The 27,939-nt window shown below is 47.4% G+C and overlaps 1 protein-coding gene across 1 annotated transcript; it reads right to left on the bottom strand.

Annotated features, from left to right (window-relative positions):
- Positions 1-124: 124 nt before the first annotated feature.
- Positions 125-27,032, bottom strand: Xrcc1 (X-ray repair cross complementing 1). Its single transcript, XM_027945922.2, has 17 exons — positions 26,896-27,032; positions 26,423-26,515; positions 18,098-18,208; positions 8,607-8,765; positions 7,467-7,541; positions 7,274-7,385; positions 6,909-7,018; positions 6,724-6,835; positions 6,318-6,576; positions 5,937-6,053; positions 2,869-2,962; positions 2,602-2,734; positions 2,301-2,352; positions 2,070-2,209; positions 877-967; positions 398-473; positions 125-314 (listed from the first exon to the last, which is right to left on the bottom strand). The coding sequence occupies exons 1-17, from the start codon at positions 26,944-26,946 to the stop codon at positions 201-203; spliced, it is 1,899 nt and encodes a 632-aa protein (XP_027801723.2). The 5' UTR covers positions 26,947-27,032; the 3' UTR covers positions 125-200.
- Positions 27,033-27,939: the final 907 nt, after the last annotated feature.

The following is a 27,939-nucleotide window of genomic DNA, read 5'->3' as shown; positions in this document are numbered from 1 at the left end:
AGGACAGGGGTCTAACAGTAGCCCAGAGACCTGACCCTCATGGAGGTCACCAAAACCAAACACGAGACATAAGCCAGAGTCTCTTGGAATTCTGGGAGACTCCTAAGTGTGACAGGGCAGCTGCTCCAAACAAGTCACCTTTATTAAACTGTGTGTGTGTGTGTGTGCGCCGCATGTGCGTGCATGCAGGCACACCTATTTCAGGCCTGGGGCACGACCCCATAGAGCTGGTGGGGAAGTAACTTCTGCTTCTCGTTGCAACTGTAGATCCATCTGGGACGAACGAATGCCAGGGAAGGGTTGTCCATCAAGGCCTGTGGGGGGCAGGGGCCCACATGAGAATGCATAATGGCGGGATGGCGGGGTGTCAAGGCAGGCTCACCTCCTCGGGGCTCACCTCCTCGAAGCTGGGATCCCACTCCTGTGCCGTGATCACAAACTGAACCCGGTCGCTCATATAATCCTCGAGCTCCCTGTTAGGAGTGAGGAAGAAAGGCATTGGGCACGTCAGGTGATCAGTGCCCCTTCTCTTAACACCCCACTCCCCAACCATTCTCAGAGGCTGTCCTCTCTCCAGCCCCACCTGTGCTCCCTCGAGCTATCCTCAGTACCTCCATTTACCAGCCTGGCCAAGCCACAGTGGTGGCAGCTCCACAGGGGTAACCCTAATGATGGCCCTTTCAGAAGGAGGTAGAGACCCTTACTTTAGAGGAGACTGGGGGCTGCCCAGGAAAGCGGGCATGGCTGGCATTTGGTCTCTGCAGTCTGTGCCCATCTTATTGGCCAAGCACCTTCTCCCTCCTCCTTCCTTCTCACAACCCCTCCACGGTGTCCCCGAGCCCTTCCCAGACCCATCATCTCCCCCAACACACTGACCCGTTGAAAGCTGTGACATATCGGATGAGTTTCCGCCGCTCGTCTCCAGGGAACTCCCCATATAGGAAGAAGTGTTTGCCCTGGAAGAAGTCTGCAGGAGAGATGGTGGAAGGGGCATGTGAGGTCCCCTGAGTTCCAATGGCACCCAAGAATGGCACCCAACTGTCATCCCACAGTGACTGAACACGGGGAGCCAAGACAGGGAGGCGGGCAGGGTGTCTGAGATCAGGGGTTTGCAGGGGCAGGAACCTATGACAAGCAGTGGTTTCCAGCCCAGTGGCCCCTCAGAGCCTTCTGGGAGGTATGGTCGCTGGCTGGCTTGCTCTACTAGTGGAGGACACAATTACCACCACGGCGACGTGTCTGACAGCGGGCTGCAGGCCTGTCAACACTGCAACCCCTGAGCTGGCCACTTCTTCCTCTGGGCTGGCTCACTCCTCCAGCCAGTACCTGTCTCTTGCTCCAGCCTCCAGGGTGGCTTTCTTTTTTCCATTTTCATGTGACTTTCCAAGCCAATGACATGCTGCTGCCACTTCAGGGGCTTTGGAAACCACAGTGTTTTCCTGCTATCACCCATGAGGAGCTGGGGAAACAGGACTTCCAAAGGCCCCAAATCTTACCTCCACTCAGACCCTGACCCCTTTCTTCTTCCTTGTCCTCACCCTAAGAGACTCGTGCTCCTGTGCCCGTAAGCCCACAAACCCCTGCAGTTTTCCCATTTTCCTTTCTTATTTTCTCTTACACACACACACACACACACACACACACTACACACACCATCCATGTCCCAGGTGATGAATATATTAAAGTGAACACATGTGCCCACCACTGGGGTCCCAATGGCAGCACTGCCCCCGTCATCTGGAGTGCCCGCGTCTCCCCCTAGACAGAACTGGATGGGAGGAGTGTGGTGTGTGGGAAGAACTGGCGGGATGTCGGGGCTGCTCACAACTGGAGGGGACCCCAGGGGCACCACGCCTGACCCTGGGCTGCAAGAGGGGCTGGTGGGAGCAAGAAGCCAGGAAGGGAAAAAAAGGAAGTCACAGAGACGATGCTGAAACAGGAAGGGACATTTCGAGGACAACATGGAAGCAGTCAAGGCAGCAAGCCCAGAGCTGCGGGGGCAAGCCACAGCTGGGAACTAAGGAGCCAAGTCCCAGCTGGGCAGGGGGGAGGAGGTCGGGGTTTCCCACCTGGGAGTTCCGGGATCGGCAGCTCAGGAGACTCCGGGTGCTCCTCGTTGTCAGTGTTCTCGTCTGTGGAGCCTGCATATGGGTCTTCGCCATTTTCCTCCTGCCCAGGGGCCGGCTTCTGCTCCCTCTGCTCAGCCACCCTGGTGGAGCCAGGAGTGGTACAAGCTGAGCACTCAGAGCAGATCGCCTACACCCAAGGCCAGGTCACCGTAGCCCTAGTCCCCAGCCTACCTCCTCAGCTCATCCTCAGTGTCCCCAGAATCTTCCGCTCCGTTGTCTTGTCCTGTGAGTAGAAGCTCAGCCCGTGAGAGGTGCTTTGTCTTCTGGGAAGCTCGGTAACACCCTCTTCTCAGAATGGCACCCAAGCACAGACCCAGGCATGCCAAACTCAACCTCAACGCCCTCCAGATCCAGTTATCTGGGCCCCAAGGCCCCCTCCTTCCACTTGTCTGGAATCCAGTGATTCCAGGCCCAGCCTCCCTCCCTCAGACCCTGGAGTCCGAGCCCAGCCCCTCTTCCCTCAGACTCTAACCTGACTGGTCCTCCTCAATGTCGGTATCTTCCTGGGGTCCTGGCGAAGCTGTTTTGGTCTCCTCAGGGGTTGGGGGCCTTTGGGGTGAATTGGGTCCAGCTCCCTGGGGGGTCTTGGTTTTGGCCTGGGGGCGCTGAGGGAGGGAGGATTGTGGGTGAGGAACGGGAGCAGAGATGTTGGGGGGGGGGGTCTGTCCGCAGGGGGCTGGGGCACCACATTGTGCCCCCTCCCAATATGTCCTACCCCACCCGGGCAGGGGCACCAGACCTTTCGAGGAAGTTTGGGGGCCTCATCCTCACTGCTGCCACTGTGAGAGCCCCCCTCATCCTCGCTGCTGGAGCCAGGCCCTGCCATGAGGTACCTGAGGGAGGAAGGGGCGTAAGATGGGGGAACACCAAGCCCTCCACGAGGAGGGAGATCAAATACTCAGGGTGGGGATCCTGTCCCCTCCCAGCTGGAGAAGGACCCTGGGTCCATCAGTCCAGCACACTCTCCTCACCTCCTCCTTGGGGGAAGAAATGTCTCATTTCAGAGAGGAAAGAAAAATATGAAAAAGGCTTCCCCTCTGAGAGTCAAAATAAATTTCTCACTAGGAAAATGCCACCAATTAAGGGAAAATTCTCAAAAGCAAATACAGTTGGCCCTTTGTAGATCCAAATAACTGTGAATGGAAAATATCTAGGGGAGGGGAGGGGAGGAAGCTCTATCTGTAGTGAACATAAATGTATATCTACTCTGTGTGTGTGTATATGTGTTTTACCAGGGATTGAAACCAGGGATGCTCTACCACTAAGCCACATGCCCAACCCTTAAAAAAAAATTTATTTTTTATTTTGAGACAGGGATTAGCTCAGCTGCTGAGGCTGACCTTGAACTTTGATCTTCTTGCCTCTGCCTCCAGAGTTGCTGGGATTGGAGGCATGGTCATAGTGCCTGGCTGAACATGTACATATTTTTGTCATTATTCCCTAAACAACACAGTACAGCAAGTATTTACACAGCACTTACATAGTATTAGGTATTATAAGTGATCTAGAGATGATTTAAAATATATAGCAGGATATGTATAGTATGCAAATACTGCAGTTTTATTTTATTGCCTAGGCTGGCCTTGAACTTGGGCTCCTCCTCCCTTAGCTTCCTGAGTAGCTAAGATTATAGGTGTGTACCACCATGCCTTGCCTACAGTTTTATAGATGGGACTTGAGTATGCACAGATCCCCCAGTGTGTGTATGAGTGTTCTGAAACTCAGCCCCCGGCCCCTGATGACACCAAGGGTCCCTGTGTATATTGAAGACCCTGATGCTCTGCATGGTTCTGTATGCAGCGGCTGCCTCAGGAAAGGAACCTCCCAGCTGTAATAACAGCAGTCACAGCTAAGGCTTATGTGGGACTTCATGTGCACCAGGAACTGTTCCAAGTGCTTGGCAAATACTGACTCACTGAATCCTGATGTAGGGGCTATTTTTAGCACCATTTTACAAATGAAGAAACTAAGGCACAAAGAGATATTTAATTTGCTCCCAAATCACAGGGCAGAGCGTGCAAGCAGAAGCGAATACTGCTTCATTAAGACCCTTCATGTATGACTTGGCTGTCTCAAGGTTGGAGAAACAGCATCCAGGTTTAATTTTTGCAGTGCTAGGGAATAAAACCCAGAGTGCATGCATGCTAAGCCTGTGCTCTACCACTGAGCTGCACCTCTACCCCAAAAATGTTTTTTAAAAACCTCAGTTTGTGGCTGGGGCTGTGGCTCAGTGGTAGAGCGCTCGCCTAGCATGCACAAGGCCCTGGGTTCGATCCTCAGCACCACATAAAAATAAATAAATAAAATAAAGATATTGTGTCCAAACTACAACTAAAAAATAATTTAAAAAAAAAAAAAAACTCAGTTTGTGATTATGGTAGGGAAATCCATGCCCTGGACTCTTCTATCCTTGAATTTTTAAAATACAACATGTTTTCTGAATTTTTTTGGTTAAAACCCGGTCATAAATCCGACAGTGTTTGTCTTGTTCCATTTTCCTCCGTGTCCTCCTTGGAGTCTCCCAGACAGTGATCCCAATCTGGTTTCTTCTGCCCCAAATGTATCCTAAATCCACCTGCTTCCACCTTCTTTCCATCTCCAAGGCCCCAGTCTCTTCGGGTCCCCATCTGCAGTTTCCCCCGGACACCACATCCCTAACAGAGCCTGCCCCTGTCCCCCTCAAACCTTCTGTGACTCCCCTCTGTTCATAGAGGAGACGCTTGAGGCGAGATGGGTTTTAGAATTTTGAGTTCTGGTTTTCACAGAGGCAACTGGCAGTATACAGACTGTCACACAACATCCTCAGTTATGGAACATACTAGAGGGGAGCACCCTCTAGTCAAAGCCATTGATATGTCTGTAGTAAACATGACAGACATCAGGACACACATACACTCACATGGCTCAGGATGCTTGTGCAGCCAAGGGAGTTTGTGCCAAAGCCAGAAAAGAACTCAAGGCTTGCAGACACGTTTAGAGTCCAGGACAAGGTGCAAAAGGTCTGTGGAGCTGGACAGGGCCCAGCAACTCAGCCAAGCTGAACTAACCCCACCCACCTTTCCAGTTTCATCCCCCGACCCCAGACAGTATCCCTTAAAAACAGAAGCAGAGCATAGAGTACAGACCTACTTCTGAACACACTCAGGCCTGCAGCACAACTCAAGTCTCCCCTTCTACCCACAAGCCTCAGATATGATCCTACTCTTCTCCAGCTCCAAAGTCTTCCCAGGCTCCCACTTCTCGCAGCCTCGTTTCTCTGCCATTTGCACCTTCCGCTGCAAGCTCAGCGGATGCTCCAGGTAGCCCCACTCTTGTCCCCGCTGCTCAGCAAGTCCTCTGCCTGTGCTCAGAGAGGCAGACCTTTTCTTGTCCCAGAAGATGCCCCCTCTTCCTGGCTTGCTGTGGGTTTCCCGGGGCCTTCCCCCATACTAGGTTTTAATAAGTCTGAACCTCATCGAAGTGAGATGTCTTCAGAGCAAGGCTCAAAGTTAGGTCCCAGCACTGCAGGGCCCAGCGTGGCACCAACCAAGCAGAGGCTTCAGGACCTGCTATGAATGACAAATGACCAGGCCCCAGTGCTGTCCTCCCACCCAATGCCTCTGTACACGCAGTTCCTGCAGCTTGCAATGTCCTTTTCCTTCTCCACTAGGCAGACTCCCCAGAGCCCTCTGGGACCCTCCCTTCCAGCTCTGTCCCTCGTCTCTGAAGCTGGCTGACTCTGGCTGGAACCACCTGAGCTCTTGGTCAGCATGGGGACGAGGGGCAGGCTTGGTGCGTGTGGGCTGCATGTGTGCAGTGAGGCCTCACCTTCGGGACGGCAGCCGCCGACGCATGCGGTGACAATCCAGCACCCATTCTTTACACACAATGCGGCCTCCGAGGCCCAAGACCTGGCTGTACTTGGGGGTGTTGGCAAAGGCACAGCTGGTGGGGGCAGAATTGAGGGGTTTGGTTAGGCATGATCTGAGGGGCAAAGGGGAAAAACAGAGGAGTGACAGAGAGGGGGAGAGGATGTAAAGAGAGCGAGTGACACTGGAGACGGAAGGGATGAGAGATAAGACAGATGTAGAAATAAGAGGAGAAAAAGAGGCAGAGGCAGGTGAGTCAGGGAGACAGACAAGCAGCGACTGGCGGGGAGGTAGAAAGAGACGGCAATGGAGGACAGGGCAGGGCAGGAAGGCGGCCTACATGAGGTGAGTGCTGTCCGGGGTCCAGTCTGGACGATACTTGGCACCCAGCTCCAGAGCCTTGTCCCGGAGCTCTGAGCGGAAGGGGTTCTGGAAGCCACTCAGAACCACCACCACACCCTGAAGGATCTTCCCCAGCTCCTGCGGGCCAGCTCGGGCTCCCCTGGCCTTGGTGCCTTCTCCCCAGGGCTTCCCTGGCACTGCCCCCTGTGCTGCGGCAGGAACGGGGGCCGTGGATGGGGTGCGAGTAGGAGCTGGTACTGGGAAACAAAAGGGTAAAGAGTCAGTTAATGCCACTGGGGCTAAACGTCCAGCTCCTCCCCCAGGCCCAGGAGTTCACGCCTTAGTCCTCCCTGTCAGACCCTGGAGTCCAGGCCATGTGGAAATCAGGGATCTAGTTAGCTCACATTTGGGTCTCTTGAGGGCAGGTGGTGAGGGCTGGGCTGATGGTTTGTTGGGGATCTTCCTTTCTTCTAGATTCAAATCCAACTTCCTCTTCCCTTTGGGAGATTCCTGAGGCTGTGGGGGTAAGAATGGGCTGAGGCTTCCAGCTTCTTTCCTTCTCCATCCCACCGAAGTCTTGTGATCTCACCTTAGAGGTGCTGCTGACAGGCCTGGAAACTGGGGAGGCTGAGGAGGCCGCACTAGAGGCTTGGAGGGTAGCTGCTGCGTAGCTGGGCCCTGCTGGGTCACTGGTTGTGGCTGCAGAGGGAGAAAGCAGAAGCAGGATGAAAGGGCTGGCCTGAGACCCTTTCACTCCTATCCATGGGACATACAGTGTCAGTCCTAAAACCCAGCAGTAATCTAGGGGTCTGGGCCCAAGCTCTCCTCCCTTAGCCCTAGGGGTCCAGGCCCCGAGCTGTCTTCTCTCAGACCCAGGGGTCCAGCCACCTCCTCTCAGACCTGAGTCCAGGTCCCAACCCTCCATTAACTTAGCACCCAGGTTCCCACACTCACCCGGGGATGTCTTGTTAATCCGGCTGAAGAAGAGAGCCCCTGGCCTCAGGGAACTGGCACTGTCATCCTCCTCCTTCACACGGAACTGGCCAAGCTTGGTCACGGTCACCTTCTAAGGTCCCACAAGTCAGTGCAGTGGAAGGATGGCTGGCAGGTAGGGGTGGAGAGGAAAGGGGTGGCAGGTGGAGCTTACCTGGGATGGGGCCTCTGCCTGGTCTTTATCTGGGGGACTATGAAGCCGTATAAAACTCAGGCCATAGGGGGAGTCCTGGGAAAGCAGGAGTGAAAGTCAGGGTGTATGGGCCAAGGACAGAACCTGGCCCGAAGACCCTTTCACTTAGAAAAGTCCCTTTCTGGCTCTTTCTCTTTTTTTTTATATGTATATATATATATTAGTTGTAGGTGGACACAATACCTTTATTTTATTTTTATGTGGCGCTAAGGATCAAACCCAGTGCCTCACGTGTGCTAGGCAAGTGCTCTACCACTGAGCCACACCCCAGCCCTGCTCTTTCTCTCTTAAGAACACAAATGTCTAAGGAGGTGCCCTGTGGATGAGGATGATGATACAGAACTTTGCTGGGCCCTGACTCAGGGTCAGGTCAGCTCTGTGCCCTTGACATGCATTAGCTCCTTTAGCCCTCATAGCAACTGGCGAAGACTGCTGGGCAGCCAAGCGAATTTACTTCCACGTGCTCAAATTCCTACTAGGAATGGGAGGAATGCTGTGTACTACTTCCTGAACTCAGAAATACTCCCAGTTCTCTCCTGCTCTGCCAGCTGGCTGCAGAGCCACAAAGTAGGAGGAGTCGGATCCCCAAATGACCTCACGGAGAGGAGGCAGCTGACCAGCTAAATACCTCCCAGGACAGCTGAATGGCAAGAAGTATCTTTATTGTGCTGGGCTATTACATATTTGGGTCTCACTGTCACCACAGCTGAGACTCCCATATAAATATTAGGAAATAGAGGCCCAGAGATGATAAGTCACCTGCCCAGATTCACATAGCTAAAAAGTGACATAGGCATGTTTTGAACCCAATGGTCAGACTCCAGATCCCATGAGGTTAACTCTAGTCCCTGCTGATGAGTTGTTGCCCCTCCTCCAATTCCTTTCCGATGTGCCACAGTTCACCTTTGCTAGACTCCAGGGAACTAAGCTTCTCAGCACAGGAGGATCCCAAACCCATTTCCAGGAATGCAGGGATCCAGCTTTGCCAACAACCCCATGGGGATAGAGTTGTCCATTCCTCTCAGCCCTCTGGGACTCAGGATCGGCCCCTCAGTTCCCTCCTCACCCAGAACCAAGGGCTCTGCGCCTTCAGTGAGGTACCTTGCTATAGGGCTGGCTGCACACAATCTTGACCCGGTCCCAGCGCTTCTCAGCGGCAGCCCGGACCAACTTGTCAGGCCCAAAAATGCGAACACGGTTGGGATTTGAGCCACTGCGGCTCTCAGAAGGGGACATGAAGGATGAGGTTACCAGAAGGACCTGAGAGAAGAAGGCATGGTGAATGAGAACCAGGGCTGGCTGCTTTAGATGACACCTCCTAGGGGCTAGGCAAGAGGACAAGGGACCCAAGGGTATGCGGTAGGGGACGATTAGACTCTAACTTGAGCCTGGGCAGTTCCAGACCCAGTAAGTATTGACTTGACACAGGTTTCCAAGGTACTTTTTAAATACCTATCTATCTATATCTATATCTATATCTATCTATCTATCTATCTATCTATCTATATTAGTTGTATTTGGACACAATATCTTTATTTATACTTACTTACTTATTTTTTTATGTGGTGCTGAGGATCACATGTGCTAGGCAAGCGTTCTACTGCTGAGCCACAATCCCAGCCCCCACTATCTTTTTTTTTTTTTTAATTTATTTGTGGTGATCAAATACGGAGCCTTATGCACACTAGGGCAAGCACTCTACCACTGACCTACACCCCACCACCGACTTCTACCCCCAACCCACAATATAGATATATATCCATGTTTTTTAATTGACTCATATCAATTGCACAGATTTATGGGGTACAGTGTGACATTCAATACATGTAAACAGTGTGCAATGATCAGATCAGGGTAACCAGCACATTTCTTTGCACTGGAAACATTCAAAATTCTCTCTACTAGCTAAAATTTTGAAATGTACAATTAATTCTTGCCAACTGTGATTATTCTGTGCTATGGAGAAGTCATTCTTTGTATCCAAATGTAACCCTGCACCCATCAGCCATTCTCTCTCCATCCCTCCTCTCACATGCCCTTCCCAGGCTCTAGGAACACTCTTCTATTCTCTATTTCCTATTTGAGATCAACTGTTAAGCTTCCCTCCTTAAGTGACAACATGTGGTGTTTGTCTTTCAACACAATTTCTTGCAGTACCATCCATGTTGCTGCAAATGACATAATTTCATTCTTTCTTTCCTTTTTTTTGGTACTGGGGCTTGAACTCAGGGCACTCAGCCACTGAGCCATATCCCCAGCCCTATTTTGTGTTTTATTTAGAGACAGGGTCCCACTGAGTTACTTAGTGCCTCACTTTTGCTGAGTCTGACTTTGAACTCACGATCCTCCTGCCTCAGCCTCCTGAGCCACATACACCACCATGCCCAGCTAGAATTTCATTCTTTTTATGGTGGAATAATATTCCATTGTGTATATAAGCAATGTTTCCTGTATCTCTTCATCCACTGCTGGATACTGCAATTGATTCCATATCTTGGCTATTGTGAATCATGCAGCAATAAACATGGGGATATGTTTATATTATGCAGAAATATCTTAACACACTGATTTTTATTTCTTGTGGGTATTCACCCAGGAGTGGGATTGCTGGATCATATGGTAGTCCAAAGGACTCTTTCTAACCTCTGGATCTGAATGATCCTTCTCTGAACTCTCCCATGGAGTTTTAACATCAGACAATATGGCAGGCTACATGTCCTAAGGAACTCTCCCAGCAGAGAGTATTCATAGTGACCGGCACAATATTCAAATGCCTTTTGGAAATGCATGGCTGAGTCAGTGGAAAGGCTGAGAGAATTACAGGAGGCCAGAAATGATAAAGCAGAATCCAAAAACGCAGGGAACAGCGTCAATTATTAAGTGATTGCTTCTCCACTCACTCCCACCTCACCCTTGGCACTATGATGTGGGCTGCCCTTGGCGAAGGACATTTCTATTGCCCACTTCACCTTACCTATTGGCTCTGCCAATAGGGGGAGCTAGAGAGAAGGGGAAGAGAAACAGCCTCACTGGGCTGCAAGGTATGAGGAGAGGGCTCTGCTCCTTCTTGTCCATTTGCAGATCCTAGGAGCACACTCCAGGACACAGCTATGAGGATCTTTCCTACAGCTCCAGATTAATCCAGTTTACAGCTTCCTGACATCTGTGGAGCCAGCCTCATCCTGCCTCTCTCAGGGACACCAGAGGCAGTGGATGGGAGAACAACTCCTCCTCGGGGTCTGAGTTTAGGCCTCCCCACATTAGCAACCCCACCTTTGGTTTCTAACCATGTACATTTCATTAACTCCAGCTTCTCCGGTTCCTGCAATCCTAGTAGCTGCTCTCTGCTGTTGCTTCTTAGAGCTCAGGCTGGAAGGAAACCTAGCTACTAATTCTTCACATTACGTTCCCTTTGCTAAAGCAACTGGTGTGGTCTCCTGGTGGGGGCTTGCCTGCAATAGCAGCACTGATTTTTCTGGTCTATCCTGATGCTAATGCCAGTTGGCACAGAACTTGATTTTAAAGGGCCCTGGACTCTGCTTCCTGTGGCCAAGTCCTGAGCTGCTTTCCTCCACCATTCCCTTCTTCCATGATGCTCTGCCTCACCTTGGGCCCAGAGCAATGCTGTCACCCGTCTATGAACTGCAGCTTCTAAAACTATGAGCAGCAAATAACCCTTTTCTCCTTGATATTCTTGTCAGGTCTTTTGGTCACAGCAGTAAAAAAGCTTAAATGTGTAATCCTTGGTTTTCTAAATGAACCTGTGCCTGTACTGAAAATCAAAGATATAAATAAAGGGCCCTGTGTAGTTTGGTAGAGAAGACAAGACAGAGCCTGGCCCCCAAGCAAAGAAGATGGCATCTCAGAGATCATTGCCACATCACACAGAGCTGGGATCCTCAAAGGGTAACATTCTCAGCAGGTAAATTAGGGGAAATTGTGCCTATGCAAACAATCTGGGAGAACTATCTTGGCCTTCACTGAGAAAAGGAGAAAAATTCTCTCTGGAGAACTCCCAGTCACAAATCTTACTCTCAAACATTTGCAGTTAAAAATTATACTGCCAGGCTGGGGCTGTAGCCCAGTGGTAGAGCGTTTGCCTTGCATTTGTGGGGCACTGGGTTCGATCCTCAGCACCAGATGAATTACCGCCTGACCCAGGGGAACTCGTCTTTGGAGGACTGAATTTCAAAGCATGCCCTGAGAGGATTCCCACAGATATATGTCCAAAGAACAGAAGTCAATGATTAAACACACACACACACACACACATGCATGCACCTCTGGGATGCAGCTGCCCTTGACTTAGGGTCAGCAGAAACCAAACTTATTCAAATTATAAAACATACAACATAAAAATAACTCTAAATCATTTAAAGAAATAATGGAGTTACTGATAGTATGACAAAGGAACAAAAGACAATCAGACCTGACCAAGACGTTTTGAAAGAGAAGAAGGTGTGTACCCAACATAATGGAATAAATCATGACTGATTCAAACAACCCCATCCCTCTACCAGTGGTTGGACTGTGATCCAGTTCTATCCAGTCAGAGAGAAGAGGAAGGCTGCTTGGGGCTTCTAGAAAAGATTTTCCTTGTTCAATAAAGAGAAACAGAGGAAGGAAGAGGGCTACTGCATTTCTGCCATCCGCCTCCCCTCCCACTTCTTGCTTTGGATGTTACCAAGTGATAGATGGAGCAGCAACTATCATCTTGTGACCATGAGGCCAAATCCAAAAGAATCAAAGAGATGCCAATGAAACACTCTAACTTCATTACGCTGCCAGATCAACTCTGGGCCTGCCTAATGCTAGACCCCCAAGGAAAAGGGGTCCTTCCTTTTTCCTTCCTTAGGAAAGAACAAATTATATTTCCGGATCCAATAAGAAACTTTTGACTGGGTGTATTCTGTTACTTAGGCTCTTTTCTAAATGACACACTGTGAAATTTATAAAATTAGAAAATAAAGGCCTTTTGCTGAGAAAAATGCAGAATATAACTTCATGTCTCTTTGTGGCCAGCTCTGTTTGTGAAAAGAAAACAACAAAGACAAAGAAAATCATAAGAAGGGAAGCTATCACCCTGGCCTTGACTATATTTGCTTATAAAAGGCCTATTCTCAGCTGGGTGTGGTGGTCCATGCTTGTAATCTCCGAAATTCTAGCAGCTGACATGGAAGGATTGCAAGTTCGAGGCCAGCATCAGCAATTCACTGAGGACCTAAGCAGCTTAGCAAGACTTTGTCTCTCTCTCTCTCTCTCTCACACACACACACACACACACACAAAAGGGCTGGGGATGTAGTTCAGTGGATGTTCCTGGGTTCAATCCCTAGTACCAAAAACTTAATTTTTTTTTCCAAAAGGCCTGACTCTGAGGACAGGGAAGCTGAATTTCTCACCTGATGACTGGAATAAAAGGATAATGCAGACTGTGGCAGCAACTACTGTCCACACTAAGAGGCAGATTTTCCTCTGCGTATCTCCTCCCATTTGACGTAAAGAGACCCACTCTGGTTGTCAGACTTGCACCATCCAATGCTGCCTTTAAGCTTCCAAAATTAAACCTTTAACCTCTAGTCCATACTAACCCCAGAACTCCTTTGTACAGTTTAGATGGTGAAGAAAGAACATGTTGGCTTTATAGAAAATGGCATTGGTTATTGCCATAATGTGCCTCATGCTTGATTTGTAGGTAATGTTAACCTTGACCACACCTGCTCCACCCTTTTACCTTTTCTTTCTTGGTTCTTCCAGCTATATCTAATTTCTCAGTGGAAACCAAGCACTAAGACCCAGAGACCTCAATTCAGTTGTGGCTAGAAGTTGTAACAGAAGACGGCTGGGGATGTGGCTCGAGCGGTAGCGCGCTCGCCTGGCATGCGTGCGGCCCAGGTTCGATCCTCAGCACCACATACAAACAAAGATGTTGTGTCTGCCGAAAACTAAAAAATAAATATTAAAATTTCTCTTTAAAAAAAAAAAAAGAAGAAGTTGTAACAGAACAGAACCAGAGCAGAAACTTAACTAAAAACCTTGAAAGGCCAGGCTTGGTGGCGCATTCCTGTAATTCCAGTGGCTCAGGAGGCTGAAGAAGGAGGATCCAGAGTTCAAAGCCAGCCCCAGCAAAAGTGAGGCACTAAGCAACTCAGTGAGACCCTGTCTCTAAATAAAATACAACATAAGACTGGGGATGTGGCTCAGTGGTTGAACGTCCCTGAGTTTAATCCTGGGTATCTAAAAAACAAACAAGCAAACAAAAAACCAGGCGCCACCAACGCACACCTGTAATACCAGTAAAATGTTTGGTAAAATATTCCAGTGACTAGGGAGGCTGAGGCAGGAGGATCACCGCCAGCCTAAGCAATTTCTCGAGGCCCTAAGCAACTCAGCAAGACCTTGTCTCTAAATAAAATGTATTTTAAAAAAGGGGGGGGGGGCAGGGGATGTGGCTCAGTGGTTAAACACCCCAGAGTTCAATACCCAGTACAAAAAAAAAGTACAAACACACACACCTTGAAAGAATAAAACTGTTAGCATAGGTGTTTTTGGACCTTGGGAAGACAAAACTCTGAGCTAGCCAGTCCTCCTTTCTAGAAAGGCAAGCAAAGCAAAATAAACATTCACACACCAGATATGATAATCTTAGTTTAAAACGCACTTATTCTGGGGCTGGGGTTGTAGCTCAGTGGCAGAGCACTTGCTTAGCATGTGTGAGGCACTGGGTTCTATCCTCAGCACCACATACAAAAAATAAGCAAATAAAACAAAGGCATGTTGTCCATCTACAACTACAAATACAATTTTTAATGCACTTACTCTGTTTTTATCATTATAAAGAATAACACTGATCTGCCAAGAGGAGAACTTTTTCACAATAGTTTCAAAGACAGTTGACTTATCTCACCTTGAGAATAAAAATGTTTATTATAAGAAACTTCATTTGGTAAAATGTTCCTTGTAGCCAGGAACCATAATCCCAACAACTGAGGCAGGAGTATGAAAGTTCAAGGTCAGCCTCAGCAACTTAGGAAGACCCTGTCTCAAAAAAAAAATAAAAAATAAAAAGGGCTAGGGATATAGCTCACGGATAGAACTATTCAATTCCCAGTATTGAGAAAGAAAAAAATTCCCAATACAACAGAAAATGTTGATAAAATTGAACATGCTTTTGTAATTTAACAAAAAGCTCTCAACTGGAACAGAAAAAAACTTCCTCAGATTCACATCTAAAATATATATATATTCAACCAACCAAACCAGCCTCAGCAACTTAGTAAGGCCCTGAGTAATCAGTGAGCCCCTGTCTCCAAATAAAACATAAAAGAGGCTGTGGATGTGGCTCAGTGGTTAAGAGCCCTTGGGTTCAATTCCCGGTACCAAACAAACAAACAAACCTACAGTCATACTTAATGGTGAAAGACTCAATGCTTCCCCCTTAATATCAGGAACAAGGCAAGGGTGTTCACTTCACCACTTCCATTTAACACTGCACTAGAGATACTAGTTAGTCATCATGGCAAGATGAGAAAAAGAAAGAGTGGAAAGGAAGCCGGCATGAGATCCACACCTATAATCTAAGCTACTCAGGAGGCTGAGGCAGGAGGATTGCGAGTTCAAAGCTAGCCTGGGCAACTTAGTGAGATCTTGACTCAAAATAAAAAGGGCTGGGGATATAGCTCAGTGGTAAAGCACCCCTGGGTTCAATTCCCAGTGGAAGGAAGGAAGGAAGGAAGGAAGGAAGGAGAGAGAAAAGAAAAAGTCTTTGTTTTTAGGAAAAACTCACTGAAATATGCAGGAATTAAGGAGCATCATACAATTTATGATACTCACTTCAGGAAAAAATATGCACGTGTTAACTTTGGGATCTCTAGTGCTGGGGATATAGCTCAGTTGGTAGGGTGCTTGCCCCGAGTACACAAGGCCCTGGATTCAATCCCCAGCACCACAAAAAAAACAAATAAAAACAACTTTGGGGACTCTAAATGAAGAGTATATGGAAATTCTTTGCACTACTTTTGCAACTTTTCTGTAGGTCTGAAATCAATCAACAAAGTAATTGACAAGCTTTTTATACTTTATATGGAAATAAATGCAAAGATCTTAAATAGCCCAAAAGAATCTTGAAGGAGGCTAGCATTAGAAGTCCAACACAACTTGATTTCAGCATTTACTTTTTCTATTAAGACAGTGTGGTGTAATCCCAGCAGCTCAGGAGCTGAGGCAGGAGGATTGCGAGTTCGAAGCCAGCCTCAGCGAGTTGAAGATCTTATGATGAGGGAGATTGCCCAGGATTATCCAATGGGCCCAATGTCATCATGAAGGTTTCTCTTCTCTTTTCTTCTCAGAGATGAAGTCTTGCTATGTTGTCTAGGCGGTCTTGAACCCCTGGGCTCAAGGGATCCTCCCACCTCAGTCTCCCAGAAGCTGAAAATACATGTATCAGCATGCCCAGCTCATCACAAGGGTCTTTTTATAAGAAGAGGCAAGAAAGCCGGAGTCAGGGCAGAAATGATGATGGAAGCAGATGTTACAGTAATAGGAGTATTAGTTTAGATGGAAGAGGCCAGCAGGTGGCCCCTAGAAGCTGGAAGAGACAAGAAGATGAATTCTCCCCTGGAGCCTCACAAAAGAACGCGTCCTGCCAATACTTGATTTTCGCCCAGTGAGACGGATTCTAGCCTTCTGATGTCCACAATTGTAAGATAATAAATTTGTGTTATTTGAAGCCATTGAGTTTGCAGTGATTGTTACAGTAGTGCCAGGAAACTCACACAGAGACCATTATTACTCTGGGCATACAATTATTTCCTGAAGGACACAAAAGACACTAAGCATTTAAAATAATAAAAATAACCCTTGAGAGGCTGGACTTCCTCAGCTTCTGCTCAGCAAAAGGCACTGATAACGTAGTTCAGTGGCTGAGTGCCTGCCTAGCAGGTGCACGGTTCTGGATTCCCTAGAGCCATTGCCCCCACACATGTGCACTGAAAAGGCAAATCACAGATAAAAAGACAAAATAAAGAACAAGCCAAAGACGTGAGTAGACACTTCATAAGAAAGTACATGAAATGTATATATAGTTTTTACTTTTCAGGAAAGTGTAAATCAAAGCCACTAAGCATCATTTGAATGCTTAAAAATAAAAATAAAAAGACTGCCAATACCAATAACAATAGGCAAAGATGGGGGGCAACTAGAACTTTTAAACACTGCTAAAGGGAACAGAAAATGGTACAACCACTTTGGAAACCTGTCAATATCTAATAAGGTTAAAATATATTTACTCTTAAGACTCCACAATTCAACTTGTAGGTATTATCCAAAATAAATGACAACTTATCTCCATACGGAGACTTCTACAAGAATGTTCATAGAAGATTTATTCCTAATAGTGAAAAACTGAGGGCTTTGGGGGTGTAGCTCAGTAGTAGAGCATTTGCCTACCATGCAGGAGGCCCTGGGTTCCATCCCCAGTACCACAAAATGAAAACAAAATCAAAACTGGAAATAGCCCAGATGCCTACCAACACGAGAGCAGATAAACAAACCGTGGAATATTCCTATAATAGAATGCTATTCAGCAACAAAATGGAACAAACCACTGGTATCTGCACAATGTGGAAGAATGCCAAAAGAGTATGTAATGTGAAAGAACCAGTCACCAAAAAGATACACTCTGCAAGAGTCCACTGACATGAAATTAGTGGTCAGGAAAACCTATCTATAGAGACAGAAAATAACTCAGAGCTTGTCTTAAACTGGAGTCAGAAGCGTGGACTGTGAGGGGACACAGGGAACTGTAAGGAATGCTGGAAATGCTTGGGGGACTTTTATACTGCATATACATATTTCAAAACTTTCCCCCTGTACATCCAGGTCTAAGCATTTCATTGTATACAAAATATACCTCAATTAAAAACTTTTCCTATAACAAATGTATCTTGTAGAAAACTGGTTTGTTCACTCAGACTTTGTGAACAGTAGGTTTATTTCTACCCGCCCCTGATTAACAAGCTGAATAACTAGCACCTTACAAATCCAGTTCTAATAACTCAACCAGCGAAAAAGGGACCGTGTAAGCCAGGGGCAGTGGCAGCACCTTAGTTCCAGCTACCCGAGAGGCTGAGAGGGATGGCTTGAGCCCAGGAGTTCAGGGACAGACTGGGCAACACAGCAAGACCACATCTTTAAAACATTAAAAAATAAGATATCTGTAATAGAGCTAAAGGCATTCCTTCTTGTAAACATTTGTTGCAAATGAGATGCCTAACAGAGGCGTCCCAAATGATGCAGAATCTTAAATGCCAGGAAATCTGGGAGAACCTTGGGGACCTGACAAGAGCAGCTTTGCTCTCAAGCAGCAACTAAACTCCAGAACCCAGCGAGAGCCTCTGGTTTTTTATGCAACATGACATAAGCAACTGGGCTCTTCCCTTGTGGCCCTTCATCACCCCATGTCTGCTCTTTGTCTTCTCTGCACACCTGGCAACCCTCCAGAAGGCAGCTAAAGGGTATGACTTCACCCTTGCAAGGAACGCCAGAGGCCCTACAGGGACAGGCAGAGGTCAGCATCTCCCAGTCCCGCTTACCTCATAGTCTTGCTCACCAGCCCCTCCAGCCGAGCTGCCCACCAGCACCTCCACAAAGGCTGAGCCATCATTCCCGATGTCCACGCTGTGTATCTGCTCCTCCTTCTCCAACTGTGGGCAGGGAGAAAGGCCACCATCAATGTCTGCTCTACCTTTGGGCCTGCTGTGGGACCAGAGACTGAAAAAGAGATAACCCCCATTTGGGCTGCCATGTCCCCTGGAATATCATCTACGTGTCAATGGGGACCAGGGCTGTCAATGGGGAGCAGTGCCACTGTGTTCCTGCGTGTTGGATAGGGCATGGCACGAACCAGGATATTCACCAAGCGAATGCATCTGTCTTCACCCCAACACAAGTGCTTCCTTGGCTCTTCAGACTCCACATGCCACATTTATAACTTCATTGAACTCATCACACAGAGTCCACGGAAGCTCCCAGAATAGACGGATGGATGGATCAAGGCTTGTCCAGTTTTGCTCATTACTGATTCCTTGGTTTGAATCCCAGATCTGCCACACACTAGCTGTGTCACCTTGCTGGCTAACCTCTTGGAGCCTCAGTTTCCTCATCTATAAAACAGGGCTGATCACATTGAAGACCGTGCACATAAATAACATGGTCACAGGGCATGGCACATAGTAGGTGCTCAACCATTGTCAGTTAGGAAGCATTAGTAATTGATGCTGGATAGTTATTTGTTAAAAGAAAGGAAGACCTATCTATAATAAGAACTCCCTCAGGATCTGCTATTCCTTCCTGACAGCTGGAGCTGCACAGAGCCGTGCAGGGGTGGGAGCAGTCAGGAAATGCTGATGCAAACCTCCTGCCTTCCGGCTAGGGGCTCTTTCACTAGGACCCCAGAATATTGAGTTATTATAGCCTTCAAAGATCCCTAGTCCACCACCCTCTGCTGCCCTGCCCTGTCCCCAGGGACTATCTGCTGCTTCCATCTCCTCTCTCACCTTCCAGTCAGGAAGTCACCAAGACTTCGTTTGCCTGATGTGACAAAAAGGAACATGGCTTTATGGGAGGAAGGAGCCTGAACTTGGGGTGAGGCAGACCTGGGTTCCAAACCTAGCCCTGTCATTTCCAATCTGAATCCAACTTCTCTGAAAAGCAGTTTCCTCACAGGCAAACGGGAAGGGTCAGCACAACAATCCTTCTCCTGAAGGGAGAGGAGATGCCCAGGCAAAAACTGCAATAAATGCAGCCAGCACCTGAGTGCTCGCAAGGTGCCAGATGGGCAAGAACAACACAAGCAGCCACTCGCCTCACTGCGCTCTGCCAGGCAGGTGCTATAATTATCTCCAACTGAGGAGCCGCAGACAGGAAGCACATACGTAAGTCACAGCTGGTGCGGGCAAAGCCCCAGGGAACCCAGGCAGGCTGGCTACTGAGTGCGTGCACTCCTGCACCACAGCACTACCGGGCGGAGGAAGAGGCACCAAGGGCAGGGCCTTCCCAAGGCTCAGCCCTGCTGGCCTCCTGCAAGCCAGGTCACCTCCTCCAGCCACACGGGCTGCTTCCTGTCCAGGAAAGGCTGGCTCCTGCCCTCCTCAGGGTCCTTGCACATGCCCCTCCCCCCTTCCCCCAGGTCACTCTTCCTCCACTCCTTCACATTGCTAGCACCTTCCACCCTTTAGGTCTCTGCTCAAATGTCACCTTTTCAGACTAAAGGATTCTCCCTCACCTCCTACCAGGAACCACTTTCTATTCCTAAGCCACTTGGTATTCCCCACTTCAATTTTTTTCTTGGTTTATATTAGCTAACATTTGTCCCCCTCACTAGACTTCTGGTAGTGCTGGGGGTGGAACCCAGGGTCTTGTGCATGGTAGGCAAGTGATCTACCACTGAGTTACTTCCCACACCAGACATTGTTTTAAGATTTTTTTTTTTTTTTAAGATGGACACGACATCTTTACTTTATTTATTTTATGTGATGCTGAGGATCCAACCCAGTGCCTCACATGAGCGAGGCAAGCGCTGTACCACTGAGCTATAACCCCAGCCCCACACTAGACTTTTAACCCCATTAAAGCAAGGACAATGTCCGAGTTGTTCCAAGCTGTGTACCAATGTCAAGAACAGGGTCTGGGACTGGGGCTGTAACTCAGTGGTAGAGCACTTGCCTGGCATGTGTGAAGCACAGGGTTCGATTCTCAGCACCACATATATATAAAAAAATTTCACTGAAAACTAAAAAAATATTTAAAAAAAAAAAAAAAAAAACAAGGTCTGGTCCTTCCCAGTTCTGCTCGCTTACTGCCATGTGATCCTAGAGCAAAAGATTTCATTTTATCCCTGCTGCTTGCTTCCTAACTTGTAAAGTAGGGACAGTCTACCTCAAGGGTGGTATTCTTTTCCTCATAAGTAAAAACACTTGTACATGGAAGGGGCCCAAACAGTTATCAACCAATGAATGGATCAACATTGTGTAGCATATTTTTCTTATTTATTATTTTTTGTCTTTCCTTTCCACTGTATAGTGTATTAATGGAATATTATTCAACTAAAAAGAAAGATGAGCTGAGGGTGTGGCGCAGTGGTAGAGCATGCTATAACTTGACGAACTTCAAAAACATTACACTAAGTAAATGAAAGCAGACATGAAAGACCACATGTACATTTATACGAAATGCCAAAAAGGCAAATCCATAGAGATAGAAAGTAGATCAGTGGTTGCCAAGGGTAACCTGGGGATGGCATGTAGGAAGTGACTGCTTAATGGTTATGTGGTTTCTTTTGGGGATGATGAAAATAATCGGAGTTAGAGCGTGGAGACTCTGTCAATATACTAAAAACCACTGGATGATACATTTAAAGTGGTCAGAGTGGCGCATTTTGTTGTGTGACGTTTATCTCAAAAAAGGAAGGGAGTTCTCAGGAAGGGTCATCTGTCAGAAGAAAGTTCAAGCACAGGGTGACCGTCATCTGCAGCCCAGGTCTGTGAGAATGCTCTTTTCTCAGGAAGACACAAAGCACGAGAGGGAAACAAATAATATACAGAAGTTTCTGAGAGACATATTGTAAAAAAAACATTACATGAAATGTAATGTTAAACACTATTTAAAAGAATAGGGGGGACTTTATATAAAGTGACAGTGGGATTGCATGATACAGTTCTTCATTAAAAGAAGACAAAGAGGGGCTGGGGTCATGACTCAGTGGTAGAGCACTCGCTTAGCACATGTGAGGCCCTGGGTTTTATCCTTAGCACCACATTAAAAAATTTTTAAAAATAAAATAAAGGTATTTTGTCCAACTACAACTAAAAAATAAAATATTTTTTAAAAAAGAAAAAGAAAAGAAAGCAAGGAGAACAGTCTATAAACAGTGTGTGTATATGTGTGCGTGTGTGTATGCGTGTGTGTGTGTTACCAGGGATTGAACTCAGGGGCACTTGACCACTGAGCCACATCCGCAGCCCTATTTTGTATTTTATTTAGAAACAGAGTCTCACTGAGTTGCTTAGTGCCTCACCACTTTGAACTCACATCCTCCCAACTCAACTTCCTGAGCTGCTAGGATTACAGGCGTGTGCCACTGCACCCCGCATATACTGTGTATTTTTTATTTCCTTATTTATTTTCCAGTGCTGGGGATTAAACCCAGAGCTTCACACTGGGTTTAGGCATGTACTATACCACTGAGCTACACCCCCAGCCCCAATTTTTTTTTACACTACATATTTTTTTAAAAGGAGTGGAGAAGGTAGTTATATACACTTGTATATGTACAGAACAAGCCAGGCAGAAAACAATGAACTGCTAACAGTGAGGCCCTGGGTAGCAGGAGTGACTGGAGGGAGGAGGAAACATATTGGAGGGACAGGGAGATATTCTTTTTTCAAAAAGTAAAGATAATAAAACTATACTGGTTATGTCCACAGAATGGAATGTTATATAGAAATGAAAAGGAACCATCTCTAGGTACACCCAACACCACAGATGACATTCACTATGTAGAGCACAAGAGGCCAAACATGTACTGCACGATTCCACTTATGGAAAACTCAAATCAGGCACAACTAATCCATGCTGTTAAATATCAGGACAGCCAGGAGTAGTGGTGCACAATTGTAATCTCAGTGACTCCAGAGGCTGAGGCAGGAGGACTGCAAGTTTTAGGATAGCAAAACCTGTAGCAATTTGCTGAGACCCTATCTCAAAATAAAAACTAAAAAAGGACTGTAACTCAGTGGTAAAGTGCTCCTGGGTTCAATCTCTAGTACCAATAATAACAATTATAATAATAGGGCTGGGGTTGTGGCTCAGTGGTAGAGCACTCACCTAGCACTTATGAGGCACTGGGTTTGATCCTCAGCATCACATAAAAATAAATAAACAAAATAAATGTTAAAAATAATTATAATAATAAAAATAAAAATCCACGACATTGGTAACCCTTTATGGGGGATAGTGACAGGAAGGAGCATAAAAGGACTTTGAGGGTCAGGCAGATTCTGTACTTGACTTGGCTGTTGAGTATATAGGCTCAGTTTGAAGATTCATTGAACTCTACACTTACAAGTGCAATTTGTTATGTGTATGTTACACATTTAAAACAAACCAAAACAAAAGGTAAAAATGAATTAAAAACACTACAGTCATGAACTGAGTGATTAGGAAACCATCCAAAACCAAAACCAAGATGTGTGTCACCACGCTGTTCGACATTGCTTCTAAAGAAAGCGCCTCCACGGCGCACAGGGGTTCCCTCTGGATCATGTGCTGGCCATGCCCTCTAGAGCAGGGAGAGCTGCTCCTCCAATCTCTCCAATGGAGTCCCTGTCTCCTCCCCAGAGTGGCAGGCAAAGAGGTTGAACTCCTTGCCTTGGGAGCAGGTGACCAATTGGTGACAAACCTCCTATAGCTGCTACCAAAAAAAAAGTGTGTGGGGCCGTCACAAGCAGAGGGGGCTGAACCCTGTAGCAATACCCAGATGTTGCATAAGATGTTTGGAGATGTAGTAGAAAACCCACAGAGAAGACTACTGCCTCGATGTCCAAAAATTTCAGCCTTATCATTCACTTCCAAAGAACCAAAATTAGCACTGGGTGAATTCGGAGCTACCCTGCATTTTGACAACCGTCAGATGCAATCAGATTTCCTCATTAAAGACGTTAACAACTGACGTGGCACTGGGTGCTGGTCTCCCTGCTGCTCTGCCTGGCCCCTGGGGTTTATTCTCAACATGGAATCAGAAGGATCCTGTGAAGACTTAAGTCAGATCCTGACCCTCCTCTGCTCAGAGCCTTCAGCAGCTCCCATTTCACCCAGAGTAAAACCTTAAGTCCTTACAATGATTTTCCAGGCTTACCCCACTAGCTCGTCTCCTATTTCGTCACCCTGGCTAACCCCACTCCAGCCATCTGGGCCTCCTTGTGCTCCTCCAATGTATCCAAGGGAGTCTCTGGCTCCTTCCCAGATATGTGCACAGCTCACTTTTCTCCAGTGTCACTTTCTTGGACACTGGAGAAATGTGTAAATAAAAAGTTTTGGGTTACCAGCCCTCCCCTGCTGGGCACCCCCATTCCCCTTAATTGTCAAATCCCTTTCACTGCACTCATCTGATGTCGGTTCTGTTTATTGGTTTATTTTCCATCTTTCTGTACTGGCATAACAGCGCCACAGGACTGATTTTTTTTTTTGGGGGGGGGGCTAGTGCTGATGACTGCTATACAGTCCCAGGGGCTAAAACAGTGCTTTGTCTACAGAAAACACTTAATAAATACTTGTAGAATAAATAAGTAAATGAAAGAACTAATAAATCTGCTTACCCTGAGTGTACGAGCTAGTCTTCACGGTGACAACTTTTTTTTTTTTTTTTTTTGGTACTGGGGATTGAACCCAGGGGTGCTTAACCACCGAGCCACATCCCAGCCCTTTTCATTTTTTATTTAGAGACAAGGTCTCGCTAAGTTGCTTAGGGTCTTGCTAAATTGCTGAGGCTGACTTTGAACTCCAGATCTTCCTGCCTCACCCTCCCAAGCTGCTAGGATTACAGGCGTGCGCCACTGCACCCAGCCACAGTGACAACTTCTATACCTCTATTTCCAGCTTCAGATCTGATCCCTAATACCCAAAATTATATCAAAATTTCACATCCCAGTCAAAATGCATCACCTTCCCAATCTGCTCCCACTCTGGGTTTCCTATTTCAACGACAGCTGCAATACTCCTCCAGCCTCTTCCAGGCCAATAATTCCTGTGCCTTGGCCCTCTGCCTCCCTCTCGCTCCATGACTTGTCTCTTCTGCCTCCATTTCTCTGTTCCTACTTCAGTTGTGTGAACAGAACTGAATGTCATTTTCCTATGGTCACCTGATCATAAGGAAGCCCAGTAGAGTCATCACCCCATAATAAAACCACAGATCCCTCCCTTTGTACAAACACCTACATGTTGACAGAGCACTTCTGCAGACATTATGTCACCAAATTTTCACAACCACCTGGTTTTGGATGTCATTATTCCCAATGGACAGATGAGAACAGGTTAAAAGAAATGAAAAAATTTGCCTGAGGTCACAGAGTGAGTAAGCTGGGATTTGAATCCAGGTCCCCAAACTAAAATCATCATCAACCTCGAGCTCTCAGTTTAAAAGACTGGCTCTCAGGCAAGTTACATAACTTTTCTGGCCCTCAGTTTCCTCATCTATAAAATGGGAATAAAAACAGACCCTAGGTCATGGGATTTTTATGAGGATTCAATGAATTAAACCATGGGAGGCTGGGCATGGTGGAATACACCTATAATTCCAGCTACTCAGGAGATTGAGGCAAGAGGATCCTAAATTAGAGGCCAGCCTTGGCAACTTAACAAGACCCCTTCTTCAAAAAAAAAGGTGGGGTGGCAGATATAGTTAGTGGTAGAGCACCCCTGGGTTTAATCCCCAGTACTGCAAAAACAAACCAACCACATGGGGTGTGTAGAATGATGACTGGCAGGTTGTAAAACGCTGAATAATGCTAGTTTTCATTATTATCTTTATGTTAGAGATTTAGGAGATGCTGAAATACCTAAAATAAGTCAGAAAATATTGTGGGTCTGTGTATTTTTCCTGGGAAGAGAATCCTCAGCTTCTACTCTCAAAAGGCTCTCTGACTTGGCACTGAGCAAAAGAGAGACCAAGAATATGTTCAGTACTCGGCATGCACCTATAATCCCAGCTACTTGGGAGGCAAAGGCATGAGGATCACAAGTTTGAGGGCAATCTCAGCAAATTAGTGAGACCCTGTCTCAAAACAAAAACTAAAACAGGCTGGGGATATAGCTCAGTGCTCCCTTGAGTTCAATTCCCAGAACCCCCCCCAAAAAAAAGAAAGAAAGAAAGAATATGTTCACAAATAAGCCTTGTTCCTACCAACAGCCCTCCCAAACACTCCTCCATTCAGAACTAAGGAATGTGGCTGGCATCAAGAAAGCCACTGTGTGGAGCTGGGGGGTGTGGTTCAGTGGTACAGAACCTACTTAGCATGCACAACACCCTAGGTTCAATCCCCAGAAAGGGTGGGGGTGGGTAAAAGCCAGTTTATGAAAACCATGTAATATGATAAAGTGGTTAAAAACACTACTACTCAGTTGTGATCTCAAGTCTCAACACTGTCATTTAATAATGGTGAGAATGACCCTAGAAGTCATTTATTAGTGGTGAGAATGAATCATACCACTCAATCATATCAGGGTACCACCTGACAAAGGGCAGATTTTTCAAACCTACTTAGCTCTCTTCTCCCACCAGTGTCTTATCCCTGACAGAACAGCCTACTTGGAATTCTGTAACTATCTCAGGCCAAACCACCCTTTCTAGCCTGCCTCCCTCCAAATTCACAGGTCTGTGGCCGTGAACTCAGTGAAAGCATATACAAAAAGCACTCAGAATGAAACCAGCCCGCATTCCAGAAATGGTAGCTTAGACTGGCCACTTCATTTCCTTTCCTTAGGCTTCAGTTTCACCCTCTTTTAAATGAAGTTGATTTGCTAAATGACCTTCCTGGATACCTTCTAACCTTGAGCCCACTGATTTTAGAAGGCAGGTACATGGCAATGATTCCATTACACCGAGGAAACTGAGGTCAAAGCAAGTGGGAACAACCTGCTGAGGGCCACAGAGTGATTCCTAGGGTCATCTCTTGGCCTAGTGCTCGTGTCTCCTTTTCTTCTCTGCTGAGGGAAACAGGGATTGCACTTGCCCATCTCCCAGGGAAGGAAGCTGAGGCCTCAAAGGGAAGGAGACTCAACGCACTGCCAGATGGCTCAGCAGAATCTGGACCTTGGGATTCTATACCCCCAGTCAGTAGGAGGAAAGGGGAGGGCAGGATCACCTGCAGCACCACCGAGATGGTCTTTTCACCAGCCTTGGCTGCCCGCCATTTCCGGTAAGTGTCAGCCTTGAGAAGGTTCTCTGCACAGTGGGTCTGGAGACAGGAGGAAAGGAGAGTTAGGGCGGAGATGAGAGCTCGGCCCTCAGCTTTCAGATCACTCCTCTGAGTCCTCCCAAGCCCTCTAGGCTGCCCCGGACTTAAGTTACCCCGTCTGTCCCCCCACACCCCGCCTAGAGTTTCCACTGGAATTTTCCCTCTGGAAGTTAGCTATGGGTTTCCCTATTCCTCCATTTTTCTCCGGAAGTTCCAAAAGTTCAATTCCACATTTCTCTCAGAATTCATTTACAGTCTCTGGAAACCCCATGCCCTTCCTTCGACTTCCATGAAGTTCCCTTTTAGACCCCAAAGTTCTTACGGGGCCCCTTTCACTAATTCCCTTGCATCTTCCAACCTCCCCCACGCCGGTCCCTCACCGAGTCCTGGCTGCTGCAGGACACGACGTGGCGGAGGCGAATCTCTGGCATGTCAATGTCGGGGGCTTCGCCTGGACCGGAGGATGAAGAAGGGTCCTGGCTTGGGGGCGGGGAGGGAGGGCGCCCTGCGCGGGCTTAAGTGCGCAAGCGCGCGAAGCTTGGGCCTTTCAAACCGCGGCGCGCCGACGCTCGCGTCGACACCGCGCAAGCCCAGATGAATCTCTTCGGGAAGAGGCTCTGCGTTCCCTAGCAACAAGCTTTCTCTCTCCGGCCCCGCCTCTCTGATCCAACCACTCTCCAGCTCCGCTTCCTGATGACGTTAACACCTTGCTTTCCGGGCGCCTAGCAACTGGGGCAGCCTCAGGGATTGGTGCCTAAAAGAAATTCGCCATTCTCATTGGACGACGTAGTCACCGCCCAAACTGAAGCTTAGAAGGCAGTTCACACGGATCCTGGATCCTTGTGAAACAGGATCTCCTCCACCTGTTCTGCGGCTGCACTCTTCCTCTCCTTTCCCTGAAAACACACACACACACACACACGACAAAAATCTCAGATCCCTTTTTTGGGGGGACTGGGGTGGTGGCTCAGTGGTAGAGCGCTCGCCTAGCACGTGTGAGGCACTGGGTTCGATCTTCAGCACCACATAAAAACAAATAAATAAAATAAAGGGTAAACAACAATAAAACAACTCAGATCCCTCTCAGCCCAATTCCTGAGGCCAACAGAAGGAGGAAAGGATAGAACACAAGCACGTTTCCAAACCATACACAGCCAGCCTAGAGTGCTTCTACAAATGCCTCAGTTTCCCAATATGTGACCTGCGGGCATTTGTCTTCTACCACGCCCGCACCTGACCCCTGACAAGTGCCTCTCTGTTCATCCCCTCAAGACCCAGGGAGTCAGCCCTGGGTGGGGTTGGAACAGCAGACAGTCCAAATACAGAAGAGGGAGTATGAGCCAAGAATGCAAAGGAGAAGGGAAGGGAGACAAGGCGTTCAGCCCCCACAGGACTAGTCTGGACATGCTAGGTGCTCCCAGGTA

Source organism: Marmota flaviventris, chromosome 18 (genome assembly GCF_047511675.1).
Source record: "Marmota flaviventris isolate mMarFla1 chromosome 18, mMarFla1.hap1, whole genome shotgun sequence".
Lineage (NCBI taxonomy): Eukaryota > Metazoa > Chordata > Mammalia > Rodentia > Sciuridae > Marmota > Marmota flaviventris.
Note: the sequence above shows the minus strand (reverse complement) of the source record. Positions and strands in the feature narration are given on the sequence as shown.